This window comes from Cottoperca gobio, chromosome 7 (genome assembly GCF_900634415.1).
Source record: "Cottoperca gobio chromosome 7, fCotGob3.1, whole genome shotgun sequence".
In the NCBI taxonomy this organism is placed as follows: Eukaryota; Metazoa; Chordata; class Actinopteri; order Perciformes; family Bovichtidae; genus Cottoperca; species Cottoperca gobio.
This window is the reverse complement of record NC_041361.1, coordinates 14,677,452-14,698,180: the sequence shown is the minus strand read 5'-3', so window position 1 is coordinate 14,698,180 and position 20,729 is coordinate 14,677,452. Positions and strand designations below refer to the sequence as shown.

The 20,729-nt window shown below is 41.0% G+C and overlaps 1 protein-coding gene across 1 annotated transcript in view; it reads left to right on the top strand.

Moving 5' to 3' along the window:
* The first annotated feature begins 6,249 nt into the window (after positions 1–6,249).
* The window catches only part of LOC115011007 (uncharacterized), a 29,121-nt gene continuing 14,641 nt past the window's right edge, over positions 6,250–20,729 (top strand). Inside the window, exons 1-9 of the mRNA XM_029435934.1 lie at positions 6,250–6,552; positions 14,484–14,681; positions 14,857–17,104; positions 17,517–17,720; positions 18,447–18,567; positions 18,674–18,767; positions 19,133–19,219; positions 19,991–20,110; positions 20,216–20,314. Coding sequence (XP_029291794.1) covers positions 6,550–6,552; positions 14,484–14,681; positions 14,857–17,104; positions 17,517–17,720; positions 18,447–18,567; positions 18,674–18,767; positions 19,133–19,219; positions 19,991–20,110; positions 20,216–20,314 — 3,174 coding nt within the window. The 5' untranslated portion in view covers positions 6,250–6,549. The remainder of the gene's footprint in view (positions 6,553–14,483; positions 14,682–14,856; positions 17,105–17,516; positions 17,721–18,446; positions 18,568–18,673; positions 18,768–19,132; positions 19,220–19,990; positions 20,111–20,215; positions 20,315–20,729) is intronic.

Here is a 20,729-nt window from a genome sequence, read left to right as displayed (position 1 = left end):
TTGTCTCCTCTGTGTGCAGGTGTACTCTCTGGCCTCTAGATGCTGTTCTCGTGCCTGTTTTAAGGTCCCCCGCCCCCCGGCCAGCACTTACCACTGTGCTTTTATCTCAAGGGTTTGAGTCTGTTTGTGTTGGGTCAGCATCACCTGTCTCCTGTGTGTAGCTGTGTGGGACTTTTTCAAAATGTCCCAAAAAGCTTGAACGATGTTCCTGTTGTATGACAAATATTTGTTTCCTCCTCCTATTTTAGCAACATATTTTAAAAATAAGTTTGTAGATTTATATTTATATTTATATGCACTTTGATTAATGATATAAAGTGCAGATATGAGTGATGTCATAGGGTTGTAGTTTGTCCTTTTTTCTGATACGTCAAGGCAAGAACATCAGTACAATGACCAGAAATCTGCCAGAAATCTCTAGTGATTACCTCAGTAGTCATCAGTGAAAAGTTTACTGCGAATACTTTCAGCACAGAAAAAGTTTTTGTAACCTATATTTTGAGATTGTTATGCTATTTCTGATCCCTTTAGACAAATTATTGTGTGTGTGTGTGTGTGTGTGTGTGTGTGTGTGTGTGTGTGTGTGTGTGTGTGTGTGTGTGTGCGCGCACTCGTCTAGACAGATAGGAGCATGGGAAAGTGGCCCCGACTTTGCAGGGCCGACCACCAGCAGTGACAGTCACATGTATAAAGATATAAATATTGACAGCTTGATATCCACAGTGTATGTTCAGTATAATATGTTTTATTTTTGGATGATGGCTATAATGACCACAGTTGTTTTCATCCAAACATGCCACAGTAAATATTGTCACATCATTGTTTTTTTACATTTCATATATGTGTATGTACAGCCGTGCTTCTATAGAGAAACAATATACAAGAAAAGTAAATTGCTGACATAAAATGAACGGGGAAATAGTTTAGAATTCAGTCTTGTAGTACTTTTTATAAGGATCACATATCTTGGCAAAGAGATTTAATTTATCTTTAAGTAAGAGTCTGATTTTCTCCAATCGCAAAGAAGTTAACAAATCTCTAACCCAATGTCTCAAAGGGGATTGTCTGATTATTTCCATTTAAAAAATATATACTTCTTTTAAGATGATGGCAAAGGACACTGGGGCCCACTGTCACCCTAATCCCCATCCGCCTCAGCTGTTCTTTGAATATGGGGCTAATTAGTGAAATGTTAGTATGCTAACAACCCAAACTAAGATGGTAAACATTATACCAGCTAAACATTAGCATGTTAGCATCGTCATTGTGAGGTTAGCATGCTGATGTTAGCATTTAGCACAAAGCACCACTGTGCCTAAGTACAGTCTCACAGAGCTGCTAGCATGGCTGTGAACACTTTTATTTACAGAAACCATAGGAAAATGCACCGCAGGGAAATGTGCAGTTTGTTGGTGATGTGATCAACCACTTTTTCTCCAGGCCTGCTGGGACGTGACCTTCACGTTGCATGTTGCATGTGAATCACATGGCAGTCATGGCATTGCAACCAGCCTAAGGAACACACAGTGAATGAGTCAAACATAAAGGTCCATAAGACCTCGCCACCAGGCCAGAACTGGGTCAAGGCTATGGACTTTTCTTAGTGATTACAGTAGTTGGTTATTAATGTATTGTAGCATGTTATTGGAATACCAACAAGAATAAGAATGTTTTGACTCGTAGAATTCATGGCCGGTTTTATATTGGTGTCTTCCCAGCTTCCTGTCATGTCTGCCTTTCCTATTTTGTTTGTCTATCCGGCTACTGTCAGATTTAGACAAACACACACACACACACACACACACGCACGCACGCACGCACGCACACACACACACACACACACACACACACACACACACACACACACACACACACACACACTGTGAGAACAATGTTTCTAAAAAAACCTGCAGGCCTGAGCCTCACAGTTCATTCAGAATGACCCAAACAGCTCATGGTGATTTATGACCGACAGGGTCAGCTCCAGAGGAGGCTGTGAGTCAGTTGGACGGCCAAAATAGACGCCTCTCCTTCACTCCCCGACTGGGTCGATCTGTCTCTCTTAACCCGGAGCTGTCGCTGTGAAGTGTTGAATCACGCAGCCTGGATCTCCTGCGTCGGTCTGTTAAAAGACTTTGACTGATTGAGTTTTTCTGTAGCTTGATGTTGTGCTCATACTGGGTTTAGCATTGGTGTGGTACAATATTAGCACCCAATGGATTACTGAACAGTTTTGTTTGCCACACGACCATAATGTCAGTCCTCTATGTGTAAAGGTTCTTCACCAGGTCGCTTATAGTGTTCCAAACCTTGTTGGCCTTTATTATAGAGAAAGGACAACAAATGCCTCACTTAAAGCCTTGGTGGCAAAATTATTTCAAAATTGCAACAAAAACACAACATAGAAAAAAGAAATTGAATTTGAACTTTGACCTCCACATAGCAGCATCTTGTGGTGATTACTGGTACTGCGTCTTTCACAACAGACATTGGATGGACGAGCTGTGGTGTGTGCTGCTTGGGCGAAAACCAATGTGAATGCAGCTAAGTACACTTCTGCAGCAGATAAACCACAGGATTACACCACTGACCACTGATTACAGATCACCAAACACATAAACAGGCTTGTGGTTGTATTTCTCAAATCAAGTTAGAGCCAAATTCTTTTCTAATTCTTTCATATCTTTTATTTTCTCCAGATGGTTTGACAATCACTGAACTAGGTTACTGATTTGACCTTTCACCTTTACTGCTACGTTGTCATACCAGCCAGTAATTCTATATGTAATGATGCTTTCTTCTTCTTCAATCTTTTGCTTCAAACTGTGCATCCTAAATATAGGGAGACAAATAGACCTGTTGCTGCTGAAATGAAGACAGATAAGTTTCAGCTTCACAAGTTTAGTTTGCAGCTGTCCTGCGTCCTGTGTTCACTACGTTGTTACTAGACTTTCTTTGAATGAAAACTGCCTTGATCTGCACTGTAGTATTGTTGCTTTGGCTCCCTATTGGTAAACTTAATATTTGCCTTTATCATACTGTAGGAGCGCAGTGCACTTAAAAACCAAGTGATATTTACCAAATGTAGCAACATAGAGGGGCACTGTTTTACTGGTTTGAGGAAACCTAATGGGGAATAGGGAAGAGAGGTCAAAATGTCAATAATAGCTTAAAATAACAGGAGATTTAGCTTCTGATAAGAGCATTGTTTAGCAATAGCTTTCGGAAATCTACAGCAGATGCTTGTGTGTCCCCTTGTATGGGATTCAAGCTCTTGAAAATATGCCTGTTTTTTTTTACCACCAGAAACATGCCTGCATCTCAAGAGCTCCATAAATAAGTTTAGCAAACATTGAAGCAGCCAATTGCAATTGAAAATGTCAATAATATGAACTTCCTGTGCCCTGGAGGAAATGCATCCCCAGCCATGTTAACTGCTTCACAGAATGGTAATGAGGTGCTAGCGGCCCAAGCCAGAGTTCGGGACGATGCATGCTTGAAGTGGTGAGGAAAATAGAAGGCCAAGGCTCGAGGTGCGTTTGTTTCCATCACTGGCTCGGATTAGCAGCTTCTAAACACTCCGTTCCATTAAGGCTATTGTAACAAAGTAGACTCATGATCACACACACTCAGTTTTAAATCCGCAGGCTTGTTTTATTGGCTGTTTTTATGTGTCTGGAGCTGTTGATGTTGCACAGACATTCGCAGAGGGGATACATAGAACAATGATAGGGCAGACTGCAGATACAAACCAAATACCTGAAATACACAGACATTTTTTAACTTCAACCTGGCTCCAGAACCAACTGCGTAGTGCAAACAGTGCAGCATACATATAAAACCATGTTTTGGAGAAAATTGGATTGAATTAAGGATACGTGCATTCAAATGCAGCAACAAGATGAGAAAACAACATGTAGTAGTTATTACATTTTTATTTCAGCAGTGATCCTCGTCTGAATTCAACATGTCCTCCCTGTGAGTGTGTGTCACAGTCGTTTCTAAGGACACACACACAGAATTTCAAGGATTTATTTTTGTTGAACATTTATTTTTACACAGAAAAGCCGTTTCTGTGCAGATTATAATTCACAATGACAACCTGATAAAGAAGCAAAGGAGGAGGGGCAGAGATTTGGGATTAAGTCAAATGTTCTGTTTATAGTATGAATGAAATGGAGTGAGTAAGAAGGGGATTTTTCAGAGAGAGAGATGAGGACAAGGGCGACAAGGCCTTGACTGAGACCAGTTGAATCAACAACTTCTCTCCCCTGGCGAGGACACGTTCGTTCTGCTCAAGCCTAATACCACAGACATGCTGTCAAACACACACACACACACACACACACACACACACACACACACACACACACACACACACACACACACACACACACTCTCCCCCCGCTCCCTGCCCCTTTCTCCTTCCGTTCTCCCTCTCTCTTCTGATTTGTTTCCCTTTGTGGCTTGTGCACATTGCCTTGTTCCCTGTTAGAGTCAGTGCATTAACAGCCTGGAGGAGGACCAGAGAGATGGGGACAGGGGGGAGGGGGAAACAACAATGATATCTGCAGTTTATGACAACAACAACAACAACAACAACAACAACAACAACAACAACAACAACAACAACAACATCAACACATGTTTGTCCTCAGGCTTGTCCCCTCAGATACATTATGATGAACAAGTTGTTCAGTTGCCAGGTAAGAGGGCTCATATGTTCTTCTGCTCTTATTGGTGCATCATAACAGACATTACATGCTCACAATTAGGGCTGGTATCGTTTAAATATGACCATATGATACCCTGGATTCGGCACTCATTCGTGCTGACACAATTGGTTGATTAATCTGTTAGTTGACTGACAAAAAATTAATTTACATAAATGTTGCCAAAATCATTTATCAAGGTAAAATTCCCCAAATAATCTGGTGTCAGATTAAAAAATGTGAGTAGGTGGAATTTTATAATATATTTTTTACTGGTGGTTACAGCCATAGCGCATAAAAAATACAATACATACTGAAATGATCAGGTCAAACATACAGAGACAAGATATTCTGGCTTCTGCTTCACAGCAGCTTCAGTCAGTGGGATGTTTCAGTAGCCTCATCTCATCTGCTCCTCCAGCCATTTGCTTCTGTAGTTTTAACTTTCGTAACCAAAATATCCTAAAAAGGAACAAAGGACAAAGAACTTCAGATCTTCATAACAAATATGGTTTGGGTGTGTAGCCATTCTGCCTTTTCTTCGTGTGTTTTCATCTGAAGTGCTTCTCCTAGTGTTTTTATTATGTTTGTGTTGTACCTTCCTTCGGGGCAGATACTATTTCTTCTCAATTTTTGCTTGCTCTCATTATCAGATCCCATCTCTCAGTTTGTCCTCACAATGGTCTTGTGACAGGAGGAGCGTAACAGTGGTGGATGGTGGTTTTGCTGCCACAGTGACTACATTGAGCATATCGAACAATTTGTAACTGTTGTAACTTGTTAGCCCTCTAAAACAAAAACAAAGTCAATGGATTTATTTGGCATTAGTGAAAATATGCAGCATTTGTTGAATAAGTTTTAATGATCGTTTTTTGTGTTCAACTAAGAAACATTATTCATGTCAAAAGTGCAGTTTTAAAAGTTTAGTGAAAAGAAAATGATTTAATTACAGACTCTTCTATCTTCCTCTTCATCTCCCTTCTGACACACACACACACACACACACACACACACACACACACACACACACACACACACACACACACACACACACACACACACACACACACAAACTTGTTTTTGTCACTTTTGCCACAGGGTGTTACAAAGCCTTTCAATAATTTCCTGGAGACTTGACCATAAACACATACATGCCTTCCCTCAACCCTAACCCTAAAATGTGATGATAAACCTTGTGGGGAGGGACCAGCTTTTGGTCGAAGATGGTATCAAGGATCATGTTCCTTGTTGACATTACACTGTAGGTTAATTATGACTGTGTTATTGCCCCGTGTGTGTGCATAATGTAAGCAGATGCCAGAGAAAAAACGGAGAATTTGCACTTTCATGTTCTTGGATGTACTGTGAGTCTCCCTCCCTCCTCCCTCCCTCCCCCCCCCCCTCTCTCTCTCTCTCTCACTCACACCTCTCCTCATGTTTTAGTCACGCTGCCCCTCTCACACAAACATAGCGCTCGACACTCGAGAGGAAGAGAGCAAACACAGAGAAGCAGAAAGAGTAAATCTGTAAGAGAGAGTGAAAGGGAGAGAGAGAGAGAGAGAGAGAGAGAGAGAGAGAGAGAGAGAGAGAGAGACAGAGGAAGGGAGAGGAAAACAAACCAAAGACAGTGCAGCTCAGCTGAGGACTTGACAAATGCTCATCCAGCTGGTTTAAGGTTGTCCTCACTCACTCGGCAGTGAACGAGTGTCAGAATGGATTTCATTTTGGTCGAGCAGCCGCCGAGCAGGAGCAGCTCTGTAGATTACTATCACTGCTTTTGGATTATTTCAGACACCGCTGCTGTGATGAATGGGGATGACAGCATGCAGAAAGGAAAATGGTAATATTACAATCTGCTCTGTTTGCTGTGAGATGCGTTTACTTCCATCCTGTTCTGTCTTTGTTCACACAAGATGTCTCTTTGTTTGGTATAATTCTCCCCCTTGAAGTTTGACATTTACTCACTGAAAATGTGTAGTTGTTAAGTAACATGGCAGAATGTAATCTTTAAAATGTCATATTTAAGAGCTATTAGACACCTTGGTATGGATTTGTTTAGCTACTTTAAAGTGTTGGCAGACTAATGTCAGATCCTGAGCTTGTATTTATATGAAGACAAACCAGTCTAAAGGTGTTGAATGTCCTGTGGAGTTTCAGGTTCTTGGCGTTAAACTCATAATCCATAGTTTTCCTGTAATAAACCCCTCAGTGAGATGACAGAGGAGGGTGAGGTGAGCTTAATGTTACTCCAACTTTAGAAAAGGTGACTTGAATATCATATTAAGTAGATTCATGGATTAATCGACTGGGATGATTAATTGTTTGTTATTCATGAAGTAAAAATGCTGAACATCAGCTGATTTTCTGCTTTTCTCTATTTGGTTTTGAACTGTTTGTCAAACAAAACAAGTCATTTGAAGATCACTATTATTAAATGGTTACTGCCTCCTTTTTAAACAGTCCTGCAGTCATTTATTTATTACGTCCTGACAAGTAGTCTTTTATGTTGAAACATGCATGTACTATGACTGTGTACAGCATAGCTCCCATAGCTTACACTGGCTGCTGCTCTCTGCTCGAGGTGAAGGTCTCAGGTTACCGAGCATTAAGGTAGATTTCACAAACCAGCCACTGTATCGGCTCCTTCCTGGACCCCCATTTACTGGCATGTGAGTCATGCAGGAGGAGAAACCAGACAGCATCAGGGAGGTGATGTTGCAGTCAGTGCTGTTGTTGGATGTATGGATTTGTGAAGTTTAACACTTTATTTTATTTTGACCTGTTGAAAATCTGCACATCCTGATGATGAATGTATGTGTTGTCACACCTCGGCTGCAGAGAGGGTGTGCCCGTTTGCACATAAAGTAGATTTTGTTTGGCACTCACTGACTGGGAGGATTTTAAAATGCCCGCCCAGGTCTCCTGTAGGTTTGATTTGGCAGCACACAGTGTGTGTGTGTACGCTGTGATTTTCCCGCCCTGTTTCCCTGCATATTTGCCATGTCGTTGAAACCAGAGTCCATTAACCCGACTATTCCTGTTTTGGGAGTGACCTCAATGTTTGGGTATTTGCTCCTGTGTTGACCAGCTCACACAGAGCATCCTTTCTCTCTCAGCAGAGAGACGTCTTGTCCCGTCCTGGTGATTCAATGGAAATACAAAACAGTCCGCTCTACAGCTCTGTTTGCAAAACTACAAATCTTCACCTCGCCTTTTCATGGAGCCGCTTGTTTATGAAGCTTTTGCTTTTGGAACTCGGCGTAATCTGCATCCAGAGTCTGCAGCAACATGTCCGATGATGCAGAGAACCTTTCAGTGATAGTCACTTAAAGATGAGAGGTTGACTGCGCTGGTGAAGCAGCTGTTCAAAGGGTTTCACTCTGATGTGTGTGGACAACTGCAAAGTGTTAGTTTTTACTCTCTAAGCAAAGCATACACGGATCATTTCCCTGCCTAGTTTTGAGATTCAGCGCATCAAAGGTTTTCTAAAACTCTTTGTCAAAGGTTTTTGCAGAGCTGCTCATCACTTTACACCACTCAAACATGAGATGAAGCTTTTTATGATGCATAATTCCCAATTAGTGTTTAAGTATTTGATCTGTATCTGTCTGCACAGTTGACATGATACATTGCAAAGGTTTAACGTCATAATTTTTAGGGCCGGTTATTTTCATTATCAATTAATCTGGAGATATTTTTTCAAATAATCAAAATTGGTTTTGTCTATGATAACGTCAAAACATTATCAAAACATGTCCAACCTCACTTCACAGAGCCAAACATTACATTTACAAATGTGTCTCCAAAAATCCAAATACCCAAAAGATATATGAGAGAGAAAAGCAGAAACTCTTCTCATTTGAGAGGCTGGAATTGGAAAATACAGAAATGTTTCAGTCTTTCTGCATGAAGAGTCCTGACTGAGTGAAGCTCATCTGTTTTTCCTGTATCTAAGTGATCGTTTCTAGTTGTTTGTTATGAAATCTGCCGGTGTGACTTACATTAAGCAGCTGTGAGCTAATTACAGATGAGATGAGTGTGTCAGTGAAAGCTAAGCCACACTTCGATATAATAACACGCCTCTCACACACACAGCGCAGACACGTCAACTCACTCACGATGTGTTTAAAGACGCGCTTAAAGTCTCGGCTCATTCATAATTCCCTGACGTGTTTTTAATGACTTAAACACAGGCCTCGCTGCCTCCTGACTGCTACTTTACAGCCACCTTCAAACCCTCCTGCTGATCAAGGCCGTCATGATTAGTGTTTGCCTTCCGCAAGCTCCGATTTGGTGATCCCTGTGAAGCTACTAAATATACCGTCTGGCCGTCTCGGTGCCTCAGTGGTCATGTACAGCAGCTCTACTCAGCCTGTGTTTATGTCCGACCTCAGTGTAATTCAGTTTGTGCTTCGATGTCACCAGGTGTGTTGAAGTAGAGAGCCATCAGACGTTGCACTCAAAACAGATAAAGAGAAACTCTTTGTGACTCTTTGTAGCTTTTAGTCTAAAGGTGCAGCTTTAAGGCTAAAAGGTACAACGCTGTATCTATTAGGTACATCTATTTAATTCATACAGTAAAGCCCCCCCATCCCCCCCTGACAAACGATGCAATTTAGTACCTTTTCTCTTTTCATGCTGAAGATTTCCAAGCTGTAAATAGCACAGTAATATTAAATTATTTATACAAGAAATGCTCAAAAGAGATGCCAGATGTTTTTGGGGAACCTGAAAAATTCTGATATTGTGTTTATTTTCATCTCAAATCTATTTTTGGTCTGTTGTAGAAGGCAGCAGCAATCTATGGAGCCAATAAACTATCATCAAAGACATAGTAACTATTGTGCCTTCATGATACTCATTTGTTTCATTAACTTAGTTTGTTAATATTAAAGTAATACTTGAACTCTGATCTATAGATTTGCAGATTTAATTCACTGATTGAAAAAGTTCCGAACATGTGATGGACAGTTTTGACAAGTTGCTTCTTAACCATTAAAAAAATCTGTTTTAACACGGAGACTCTTCATCACGATGCCTGGTGCGAGGCGCTTCTGTGTACAACTTCTGCATCAGCGCTAATCTGTTTGCTGCACAATTTAATTTTCCAGCAAAGTACAAAATAGTTCAGATTGTCTGGCACTATCAGTGTTTCCTGGTCAGGGCAGGAGAGCTCATCAGAGCACCGGGCTGAACACAGAAGTTCATCAGATTGATGTGACGCAGATGTTAGCGTGGGAGTCCTTCCTGCTGAAAAGAAGAGCACAGATGCAAAAAGTCTCTCTTTTCTGTTGCTGTTGGTTTTGAAGTCTTATAGTATAAAGTACTAATCTAGTGTGTGCAGTGTAGCAGAGTTTTGTCAGATTGAGAATGGTGAGGTGGAAAACCTGCTGAAGTTTTAGTCTTTTCCAACAGAGGTCAGATACAAAATAGTGCTCCTGGAGTCGATAAGAATTTAGCTGATGCATTTCATTTGGCCAAAATGTGTTCCTCCATCCCCCCGACCTTGACGTCGCACTGACTCAGCATCTAAAAAAAGGGGCACAGCAGGAGGATACATGGGTATACATGGGTAAACGGACATGCATTTCTAAGCGTGTACTCTCATAAATTCATAGGAAAGTCTGACGTTGTAAGTAGCCCAAATGTGGTCTCCAAAGCTACCTAACAGGATTTAAGTCATGTGTTAAGTGCTTCCGAATAAGACTGTTTGAGTTGTGAACAATTAACGGTGTCACTGTAGGCAATGATTAACTGTAAGCTGTACGTCTTGGGGCTCCTGGATGTGATTAAAATTATACCTGTCAGCCGATTAATCTTCACTTTCAAAATAAACATCACTTTGTGTTCACTGCTAGTGTGATAGCAGACATCTCACACAAATGTATGACTATTATATCCGTCTAAAGTGTGTAACATCAAAACAGGTGCATTTCCCTTGACTGGAGACGCAGGTCACTCCTGCAGATTGACATTGTGTTAACTGGAGTAGCTTAATCATTTTAATAAACTAGAAAGTGCTCATGACGCTCATATCTTATCAGCTTTCCAAAAGTTATAATAATAAATTGGGATGAAAGAAGTCCTTCCTGCACATGAATCACGTCTGTCCCTCAGCTCTTCTTTGAATGAGAAGCATGAAAACCATTTTAGGTAGTTTGTGTAATCCAATGGGGAATCTGTATATAGAAGATGAAACCGCAGACGTAAACACAGGAAATGGATTATTTTCTTGCTTATTTACAGGCAGTATCAGTGTCTGTGGAGGGTTTGAAGTCTGGCCAAATCACATCAGTTTTGCTTATTGTGCTTCACATATTTCTCAGGCATTTTGTATACATGACATAACACAGACTGAATATTTGTGAGGATACTTCATAGGAGTGAGGAGACGGTACAGTAGTTATATAAATAGTATTTGTTCATTTTTTTCAGTTTGCTATTTCTAAACTCTTAAACACTAAATTTGAGAATAAGTTTCTCCAATAAATGCAATGTGAATGTTTTTCATTCTTTCCGGTACATAGTTTGTCCACATCTCTTTTCTTAGGACAGAAATGAATGAATGATTTTGTAATGCATGTCATCATCTCTCCCTGTCCCCACAGTTCCTGTTACTCTCTGACCGATACTATCAAATTAAAAAAGGCACAGTTGAATCAGGGAAGCAATGTCCCACAGGAATATATGTTGTCACCATGCATGCTTTTCTTTTTTCAATGTTAAATATTTAGTCTTGTCCAGGCAGGAACCTGCTCCACAGCAGGAATGTGTTAAGACTATTTCTGTTTCATAATGTTACTGGACAGACACATTCAAACTGTCCTCAGCTCCCGCACTGGGACATCTTATCCACAGTAATGTGAGTCATTTATTTCAGTGGCTGAGTGAGAGAGATCTGGGTGTTAGTATCTGCAGCACTGGCCCGGGCAGAAAGACATGTCCATGAAGTTCACTCATACACCACATACTGACACACAAATAACACACAAATAAAAAGCGCACTCTCAACAAAGCATTTATGCTAGCTGCTAAATGTATTCTTGTAAGCAGACATACAGTAATTGGTGGTGTGTATTGCTCCTCACAGCTGACTCATATTACCAGCAGTGTTAACACACTCCAAGCTAAATTGCACTCTTGTTTTGTAGGCGCTCAAAGCATTTGAATGTCCTATCACCATTGCCAGGGACCCAACCCAACACTGTTTAGCTTTCTTCTTAAGGTCACGTTCATTTCAATTTCTGTAATTTGCAAGTCGCCCAGAATCCAAGACCTCCCTCACCGACAAAAACAAAAAACCTACTGACATTATTTAAGAGTTGATGAAGCAGGTGCTCATTGTCTTCAGGATGGGAACGCATTTGATTTAAATGTAATGAGCTGTGAACTAAATTTGGTTTTACAGTACATATCCTCCTTGTTTTTATAACCCCCACAGCTGCTTGCATTACCTCCTCCTTCTCCTTCATGTTCTCATGATGATCATCGCTGTGTTGTGTCCCTGTGGGGTGCGGCAGGGCTGACCAGAAAGCTCTGAGTCACAGTGTTGTTTCTGGAGCTGTGGGGGCTGAGACTCCAGCATTTTTAGATCATAATGTAAGGCGATAAGACAGAGAGGGTGGATGGCCATTGTTGCTTGAGAGGAAAAAAGGAGAACATGCAGAAGCAGATAAGAAACAATAAACGTACACAACACACAGGAAAGAGAATTTAGCGAGAAAGCTTGCTTGTCGCAGATCCTGCAAGTCTGAAGGACATTTGAAAACCAAGAGCGATACATTTATTTTATTTTCCAAGGTGCAAAGAAGGAGACGCACAACAGAAAGCAGAGCTGGAGAGGCTCTGAGCCAGTGTTAGTCTGAGGGGACATAATTCATCACACACTAACACATCCTTCTCTGCAGTGCTGGAAGAAGTATCAAGATCTTAAATGACTAATATATATATTTAAGTAAAAGTCCTGCATTACAAATCTTACTTAATAAAAGAAAGTAAGTATAATCAAGAAAATGTACTTAAAGTATAAAAGTAAACATATTCACTATGCAGTCAAATGCGGTATTTAGTTACATTATTATATATCATAATATTAGATTATTATTATTATTATTATTATTATTATTGATGCAGTAACAGTAAAGATGCATTTTCATGTTTAAGCTGGCTGCAATAGTGCTAATTTTATTCATTTTGTTATACTATTGTGTGGCTTCATTACTGTATAACAATGCATTGTATTTAGTTACTCATAGGTTAACTCAAGTAACTAGTAACTTAAGTCATTCACTACATGTGATGAAGTAAAAATGACATTATTTTCCTCTGAGATGTAATGGAGTAGAAGTAGAAAGTACCATACGTACATTTTAAATACTCAAGTACATGTATCTTAAAGTGTACATTACTTGATAAATGTTGTTACTTGCTTTCCACCACTGCTTCTCTGTTTCCATGTCTGTCATTCTTCATCACCATCAGTGGGATGATTTTAATGAGAAGATATGAAACTGTTATCTATATTCTCATTTAAATCCGCCGGAAAGCAGATACATTTATTTCCCCAAATTGCTTCATTATACTCAAGAAAGAAAGGTTTTTAAACTAAGATGCATTTTCTTGCTCCTACACTGACAATGATGCACTCTCATACAGTAACATACAGGACAAGGCCTGGGGGGAAAGATAAGCAACATTCATGCTATGCATGGACATTCACACACAACCCTTCCGCACGCCATCAGTCACGCATGTATATACATTAACCCCCGAGGTCCGCTGCCGTGACCTTTGCCGGGTGCTAAATAAAGCAGGGCCTAAAAGTAGGTAGCAGGCCATGAGTTCAGGTCAAAGGGAATGTGAAACCATAAACCAGGAGGCGAGCTAGCCTTGAGACCGGCCATCACGCTCTGTGTTTACGTGGATGTTTGCTGTCAGGCTGGCTGACTGTATGTTTAATGATGAGCACAGAGTGTTTGTGTTTGTGTCTCTCAGCGGGCCTGAGGTTGAGGACGAGGCCTGTGTCATTTACTGTGAGAGACGCCAGGGAGGTGATTGTGACTCCAGGTTTCCTGTTGTGTAGCATTATTGTACATTACAGTGGATTTAGGTAAATTCCTTTTGTTGTATTCTGTAGTTCACATAAATGATACAAATCCCAATTGAAATAAATTGATTAATGATTGCCAGAATATTAATCAATTTCAATAATCCATTACCTGATATTTATCAAGCAAAAAGCCAAACATTTGTTGCTTCTAGCGTCTCAAATGTGAGAATCATTGTAAATTAAATATCTTATATTCATGATCTAACAAGCAATCTGAAGACTTCGCCTTGGGCTTCTGGAAATTATTAAGAGCGTATTCACCTATTTTTTATAGTAATATAGTATAGTATATATTAATCAGTAGTATACTAATTTGATTTGATGTAGGTAATAATAGAGATTCATCTTTAGTTTTTTGAATTGAGGACGAATGCTGTATGACTGCAGTGGTGTTGGTGGCGAGACTCTCACTTCACTTCTGTGTTTTTATTTTATTCCTGTGTCACAAATTTCAGCACATGGCAGGTGTTCCTGGAATCAGTGGTGTCAAGTTTAGATTAATGACTAAATGACCACTTGTCCAAGCAGCGTGCGCCTATACATCAGCCACAGATCATAGCCTGTCTACCTTGTAACGGATGCAGTGGGTGTCAATAATGAACCAGTAGGACATCGGGCAAAGCTTTTCTTGAGCTTCTACTTTCTCCCTCTTGTGTTTTCAGAACCTTGATTCTCTGGAAAGCTCGATCCAGAACGTGCTGTCGGAGCTGTACCCGCCCTTCGAGGCCACCGCCCCCACTCTTCTCAGCCAGCTCTTCCAAATCATTGATAGTCGTTATCGGGGAGATGCCCTGCGGTGCCTACTGGACTTTCTGGTCCCAGCCAAGCACATCTTAGACAGCGTGCAGCAGGCTGCATGTGTAAGTCACTTTCATGTGCACGCTTGTTAATAAAGAGACATACGTTCACTTTGTGATATGGAAGCAAGCTGCCCTAACATCTTCTTGCAGGACTTAATATCATAATAAAGAAATGATAATAAAGTGAATATACTTCTGATTTCTGAAACATTTTACTGTCATTGTCCCGTTTTAGGCTCAGTACTCTGATGTACTCTTCCTGTGTGAGGGCTGGCCTCTGTGTTTGCGTGACCAAGTTGTCGTCAACCTCGCTCCCATCGACCCCCTGCTACTGCAGCCTGGCGACTTTTACCTCCAGGTGGCGCCATTCTGTGACCAATCAGCTCGCATCGTGGTCTGCAGCCTCCTGGAAGAGGAGGGGCTTATAGTGGAAGTTGTCGAGGAGAACCCGATCCCTGAAACTTCCTATCCTTGTATATTCAGCCGTGACTGGTTAGAGGAGATCAATCAGGGCCGTCATGGAACGCCTCTCAGGCAATGCCTGCTCGCCACAGAGCAGGGTGTGGTGAGATTACCATGGGAACGGGTGGCCGTGCCTGATTTTGTGGACGTGCCGCTGTGTGCTGGGAGTAGTATGGCCTCTGCTCCTCCTTCGTATCCTCCTTTACCACCTCCGCTTCCGCCACCTCTTCCTCACTTTCCTGAGAATTCTTCTTCAAATCGTTCATTTCCTCTTCCTCCCTCAAAGGAATCTGCACCAAAACAATATCCTGTAACCAATCAAAATTCTATTTTATCATCTTCTTCTCATCCCTCTGCCTACTCTGTGGAGACCAGAATATGTCCAGCGAGGCACGGCATTGCTGTGTCACTCTGCCTGGTGGATACTAGCGCTGTTTCTTCCTCTAGGCTGGTCAAAGTGAAAGAGACAGAAACTGAGCCTAAGCCTATTGGCTGGGTGTCCCCTAATATGTGGGACAGCTGCTTTACTGGGACAGATCCAAAAACAGCTTCAAAAACAAGCTCTGTTTCAGGTACTCCTGCAAGGGGAGATACAGCTGCGTTCAAAGGTGAAGATAAGGTTGTAATTGTTTCTGATCATTCTGGGTCAGATAAACATAAAGATACAAACATTAAAGATATAAGCAGGAGAGGACCAGCTGCTGAGGAAAGGGAATATATTGATATTCTTCAGGCAACTATGCTTTTTAGTAGAGCTCAGTCAGCAACTGAAGAACAACAGAAATTAGAAGTGCAAATGCAACCGCACACACAAATGGAACCACAAATGCAAAGACATCCACACAGACGAGCACAAATGGAGTCGCACAGGCAAACATGGAGTCAGCCACAGATACCACCTCAAGCACAGTCACAAGCACATGTGCAGTTACTTACAAAACCACAAACACAAAGTCATTCTAGATCAGAGGCTGCTGCATTATTAAGGCCCAACGTGTCTGCAGAAGCGACTCTGCACCATTCCCAATCCCATCACCCTCACCCTGACTCCCCTGAAGCTTCTCAGTGTGTCCGGTTCCCAGAGAAACCCTGTACCCCGTGCATGAGGAGAAGACAAGGCGGAGAGGCTTCCAGAGCTCAGGATCTGAGGTGTCGATACAGGGACTCCTACCAGGCTGCTATAAAAAACCCTGTCACCTTTGCACAGGAGAAGGAGAGGGGGAATATGTTAGCTGTGTTGGAGGAGGATGGAGATTTCTCACAGTTCGATGACAGACTACCAAAGACTGAAACAGGGGATCCGTGGTGTAATGTTCAAGCAATGTGGTTTGATCCTGCGATGCAACAGCAGCCTTCTTCCTCGGTCAGTGGAGCCATCTGTGAGGAGTCGGGAGAAAAGAACGCTGTTCCATATTGGAAAACAGGAGATACAAACGCTGCCCCCTGTATGGACTATAGGGTGACGAATGTTTTAAAATGTGGTGGGCTACCAGAACAACCCACTCTGCCATTTAGGGAACCAAGGGATAGGGCTCACTCTGCCAAAACCTATGGCAATTCACACAATGTAAACGGGACAAATTCAGCAGCGGGAGCGAGGATAAACAATAATAGAGCTTTGTCGAGTTTAAATGATCCGTCAGATGGCATTTCCGCCAAACACGGCGGATTACCGTTTACTACGACTGAAATTTCTGCGATGAACATGAACATGACCCTCAAGCCTCGTGAAAGGCTACAAAGCAGAACCTATTCCTCGGGAGTGAGTGCAAGCTTTCCTCTGTCAGCGCAACAGAACAGACCAGAGTCCGTGTCCGATGGAAGGTGTTCATCCCTCTCCACAGCTGTGGTGGACACCTCAGAGAAGTGTGCGCTGGTCATTGTTGAAGGTCAAAATGTTCGGAGAAGAGAAAATTCTGGCTCCTGTGCAAAGATTCCCCAGCTGCATGTGGTGAAGTGTAAAAACAGCACAGCCTTTGGACTAGTTTCACCTAAAATCAACAGGAAGATGACCATTGCAGGTACAGAGTAACGTTGTTCTGCAACTTATTCTAGTTTGATGTTTAGCATGGAGCTTGTTTTAACTTCATTTTGTTATTGGTTAACATTGTGTATAAAATGTATAATAAGTGTTGGTTATAGCTAATAAGTCCGTATAAGATGCTAATCAACATTATTATGGTAATAAGATTATATAGGTGTTAATAATAGCATCATACACACATCATTGTTTGAGACTTTTATACGCACGTATAAGAATATATTAATGCTGTTATTAACACGTATATAGTCTTAACACATTAGAATGTTAATAAGCAACTTATAATGACTCATTACAGCACTTTAATATAAAGTGTTACCCATTATTGTTGTCTACAAGATGAGACTTGTAGACAGACTTCATCAGCAGCTAAACGTGTCCACTTCTTACAGATGCTGCTCAGCCTGGCTGTGCGTTCATCAGCAGTAGAAATGACCGTCAGACGGAGAAGCCGTCACAGACGGATCCTGCTCCAGCAGCAGAGAAACAGAAGATCTTCCAGCCCGCCTCTACTCGTCCCAGACCTGACCACCTTCCCCTGGGATCCCCAGACCCCAGAGCCCACCCTCTCTACTTAGGAGTGGCAGCTCTCACAGGTAAGTTAGTTTAAGACACAGCAAAAGTAGTAAACTCAATGAATTACCTTTATTAGCTCTGACCCTCTCTGTCTCTCTTTACTTTTACTGTTTGATCTTCTTTCTTTTAGCTTTTCGGTCTGTATCATATCGGTTACCATACCTGCATTGTCCATCAAGCCTTTGCTGTTGTTTTAGTTCTAAACACACAGCATAACTACTTTAATGTAAATTGTAAATAGTCTAGATCTGAACAATTAATCGGAATTTGATAAAATTCGCAATATGGACTAGTGCAATATCTAAATCACAGGAGTCGCATTATCTGTTAAAGGCAAAGATATGTGTCATAATACCATTTAAAATGAAGTATTGTGCTGCTGCAGAGAAGTCCCAGCCTATATATTCTACAGACTTAAGAAAAAAATTATAATTTATAAAATTATATATTTTTTCAAAATCATTCAGACCTACCACCTTTACATGCTGTACACTGTAACGTAATGTAATGTACAGCGTTACCTTTCCTATTTGAATAGAGAGAAGTCTCCTTGTGTAGTCCTGTAGATCAGTGTGAGCACAGCCGTGCTGGATGTCTGTTGGGATTGAGGGGAAAATAAATCTATTGAAAAGTGAAATACACTGGATGTTTTCTTTTCTCTCTTTTGGAGAAAGGTCAATAAATTACTGGAAATTCTCACAGAGAACAGCATGTTCCCCGATCTTTCCACTTTGTGTCCCGTTCAGGCGGCAGAGACAGGACAGGCAGAGCAATAGTTGAGCTCTATGGACATCACAAGGGATGGAGATCAGCTGTAACGAGCCAGGAGCTCTTCCAGATGCTGCTCTACTTCCGCACTATCACCAGGTAACATCTATATGCCACTAAACACATACATTAACCAGAACTGACACAGAAATACATACTAGAAGGACGTTTTTTTTTGTCTTTTCCTTCTCATCTCTGTATGTAGGAGAGAAATCAGAGAAGCTGGGATGACGCTAATTTTTGATTCAAGGAAGACAAACCCTCAGCCGCAGCTCTATAAGGCCTTGATGACGCTTCAGGTAATGAGCGCAGAAACATCTGATCAGCGTTCGCTGTGGGTGTTTACTCCAGGCTGCTGTTTACAGATGAGAAGTTCTTAGTGAAATGTCAAAGCTGAATAATGTAGCAGCTCCTATTAACATAAACAGCATATCCAGACATCCTCCAGGTTATTCAATAGTTCTGTCTAATTTTGATGTTTTCCTTCACTTATTTGGAATCAAAGGTACAATATATTGTATAATACACAAGTTCGTTTTTATTAACTTAAGGAACAGTATGTATGCACTTGTGTTTTTGACTTTTAAAATGTACTCTAAAAGAGTGTAACTCAAGGATGCATGAATGTAGTGAAGTATATTTATGGAGTGTTAAACTGTTGCAGGAGCTGACTCCGCAGGCAGTAAACAGTTTTGTGCTGCTGGTGGACAAGGAGAGCCGCCTTCTGCCAGAGAGGTGTCCCGGCATCCAGGTCAGCTTTTTCACTCTTTACAATCTTTATTATAAGACACTGCAGATGGAGAAAAACCTCTGGCTGGTTTCCTATTAATCGGAGTAGGCTATAAGCTTTGATTTCTCTGCTCAAAGTGTGTTTTTAGCTTTATGCTAGCAGCGTGGCAATAAGGATGGTCATTTCAGTGGGTCGGTCAGTTGGTTTGTAGGCTTATCACTTTGGTCCTGAAATATCCTGATAACACATTAATTATCATGAAAATGTTACTTTCATGGTCCCCAGAGGATGAATCCTAATGAGGTTTTGGTTTGTTTTTACATATCCAGTGAAATATCTCAACATCACCTGACCATCGACTTTAAGAGCCACAGCAGGACTTCAGTTGCATTTACCATCAGACATTTTTGCAGGCTAAAATATTAACCAATTGTTAATGCAAATAGATCCAACTCTTGTCCTGTACAGCAATGTTGGGGCTAATTGTACAAACTGTTTAACTTGAACATTGTAATAGGTTTTACAGTTTCTTGCTTTAGCACCATGATCAGAAGAATTGCGCCCGTATTGAGTATACACTTTGTAATTGTTGTGGTGATTGGGAAGAGGAAAGAAATAAGAAAAAAATAATGTATCAGCAAAACAACCGACGACCTGTTGGGTCGGGTCACACAAAACAAATAATGTATAATGTTAATTAAAAGACACAAAGGAGCTTAAGTAGTGATGCAAGAAGCTGTTCATTCTGGATCTGTGAAAACACGCTGATGTTACTTTGACACGTGTTGCCAGCAGACTGAAGTGGTGACGTCGATGAAGGCCTTGTTCAAGCTGGTGGAGGTGAGTCAGCTGAGCTCCCGCCTGGATGGCACAATGTCTCACAGCCACTGTGACTGGGTAGAGCTGAACCAGGTGAGACAGTCACATCAACACATGACCTGTCTCTCTTCTTTCTCTCATGGAGCTGTGTCTTTCACGGCTCTTGATTTACTCGTGTCCACATCTTTCATTCTCCAGAAACTCTTCCCATTCGTGTCTGATCTTCATGAGGCGTCCAGCCTTCTTCTGAGAGCCATCAGTAAGTTAGAGGAGCCCCAGAGGACAGACACTGTACAGGTACCTTTCTTTTGTTTACTTGTGTTGTTATTTGGGCCTTGAAAGCCGAGTTTATCCTTGGTTATGTAACTCTGATAAAACAGTACATACAGTATGTATAGGATAATAGCTTCTACAGTATGACTATATACAAGTACAGTAGAAATATATATATGTATATATATATATATATATATATATATATATATATATATATATATATATATATATATATAGTATATACGGATCAGAAAGCTTGGGACAGAATCGCTCCTATACAAGTGCTGTATACATATACAATTCACTAATAGTGATCAAGTACTCCATTTACAGAGTTTATTTTGTTTCCTTTCATACATGACAATACTTTTTTCACTTTACTCACATGATGCTGTATTTTATTTATATGTTTGTTTTCAAACTCTGCTACCAGTTC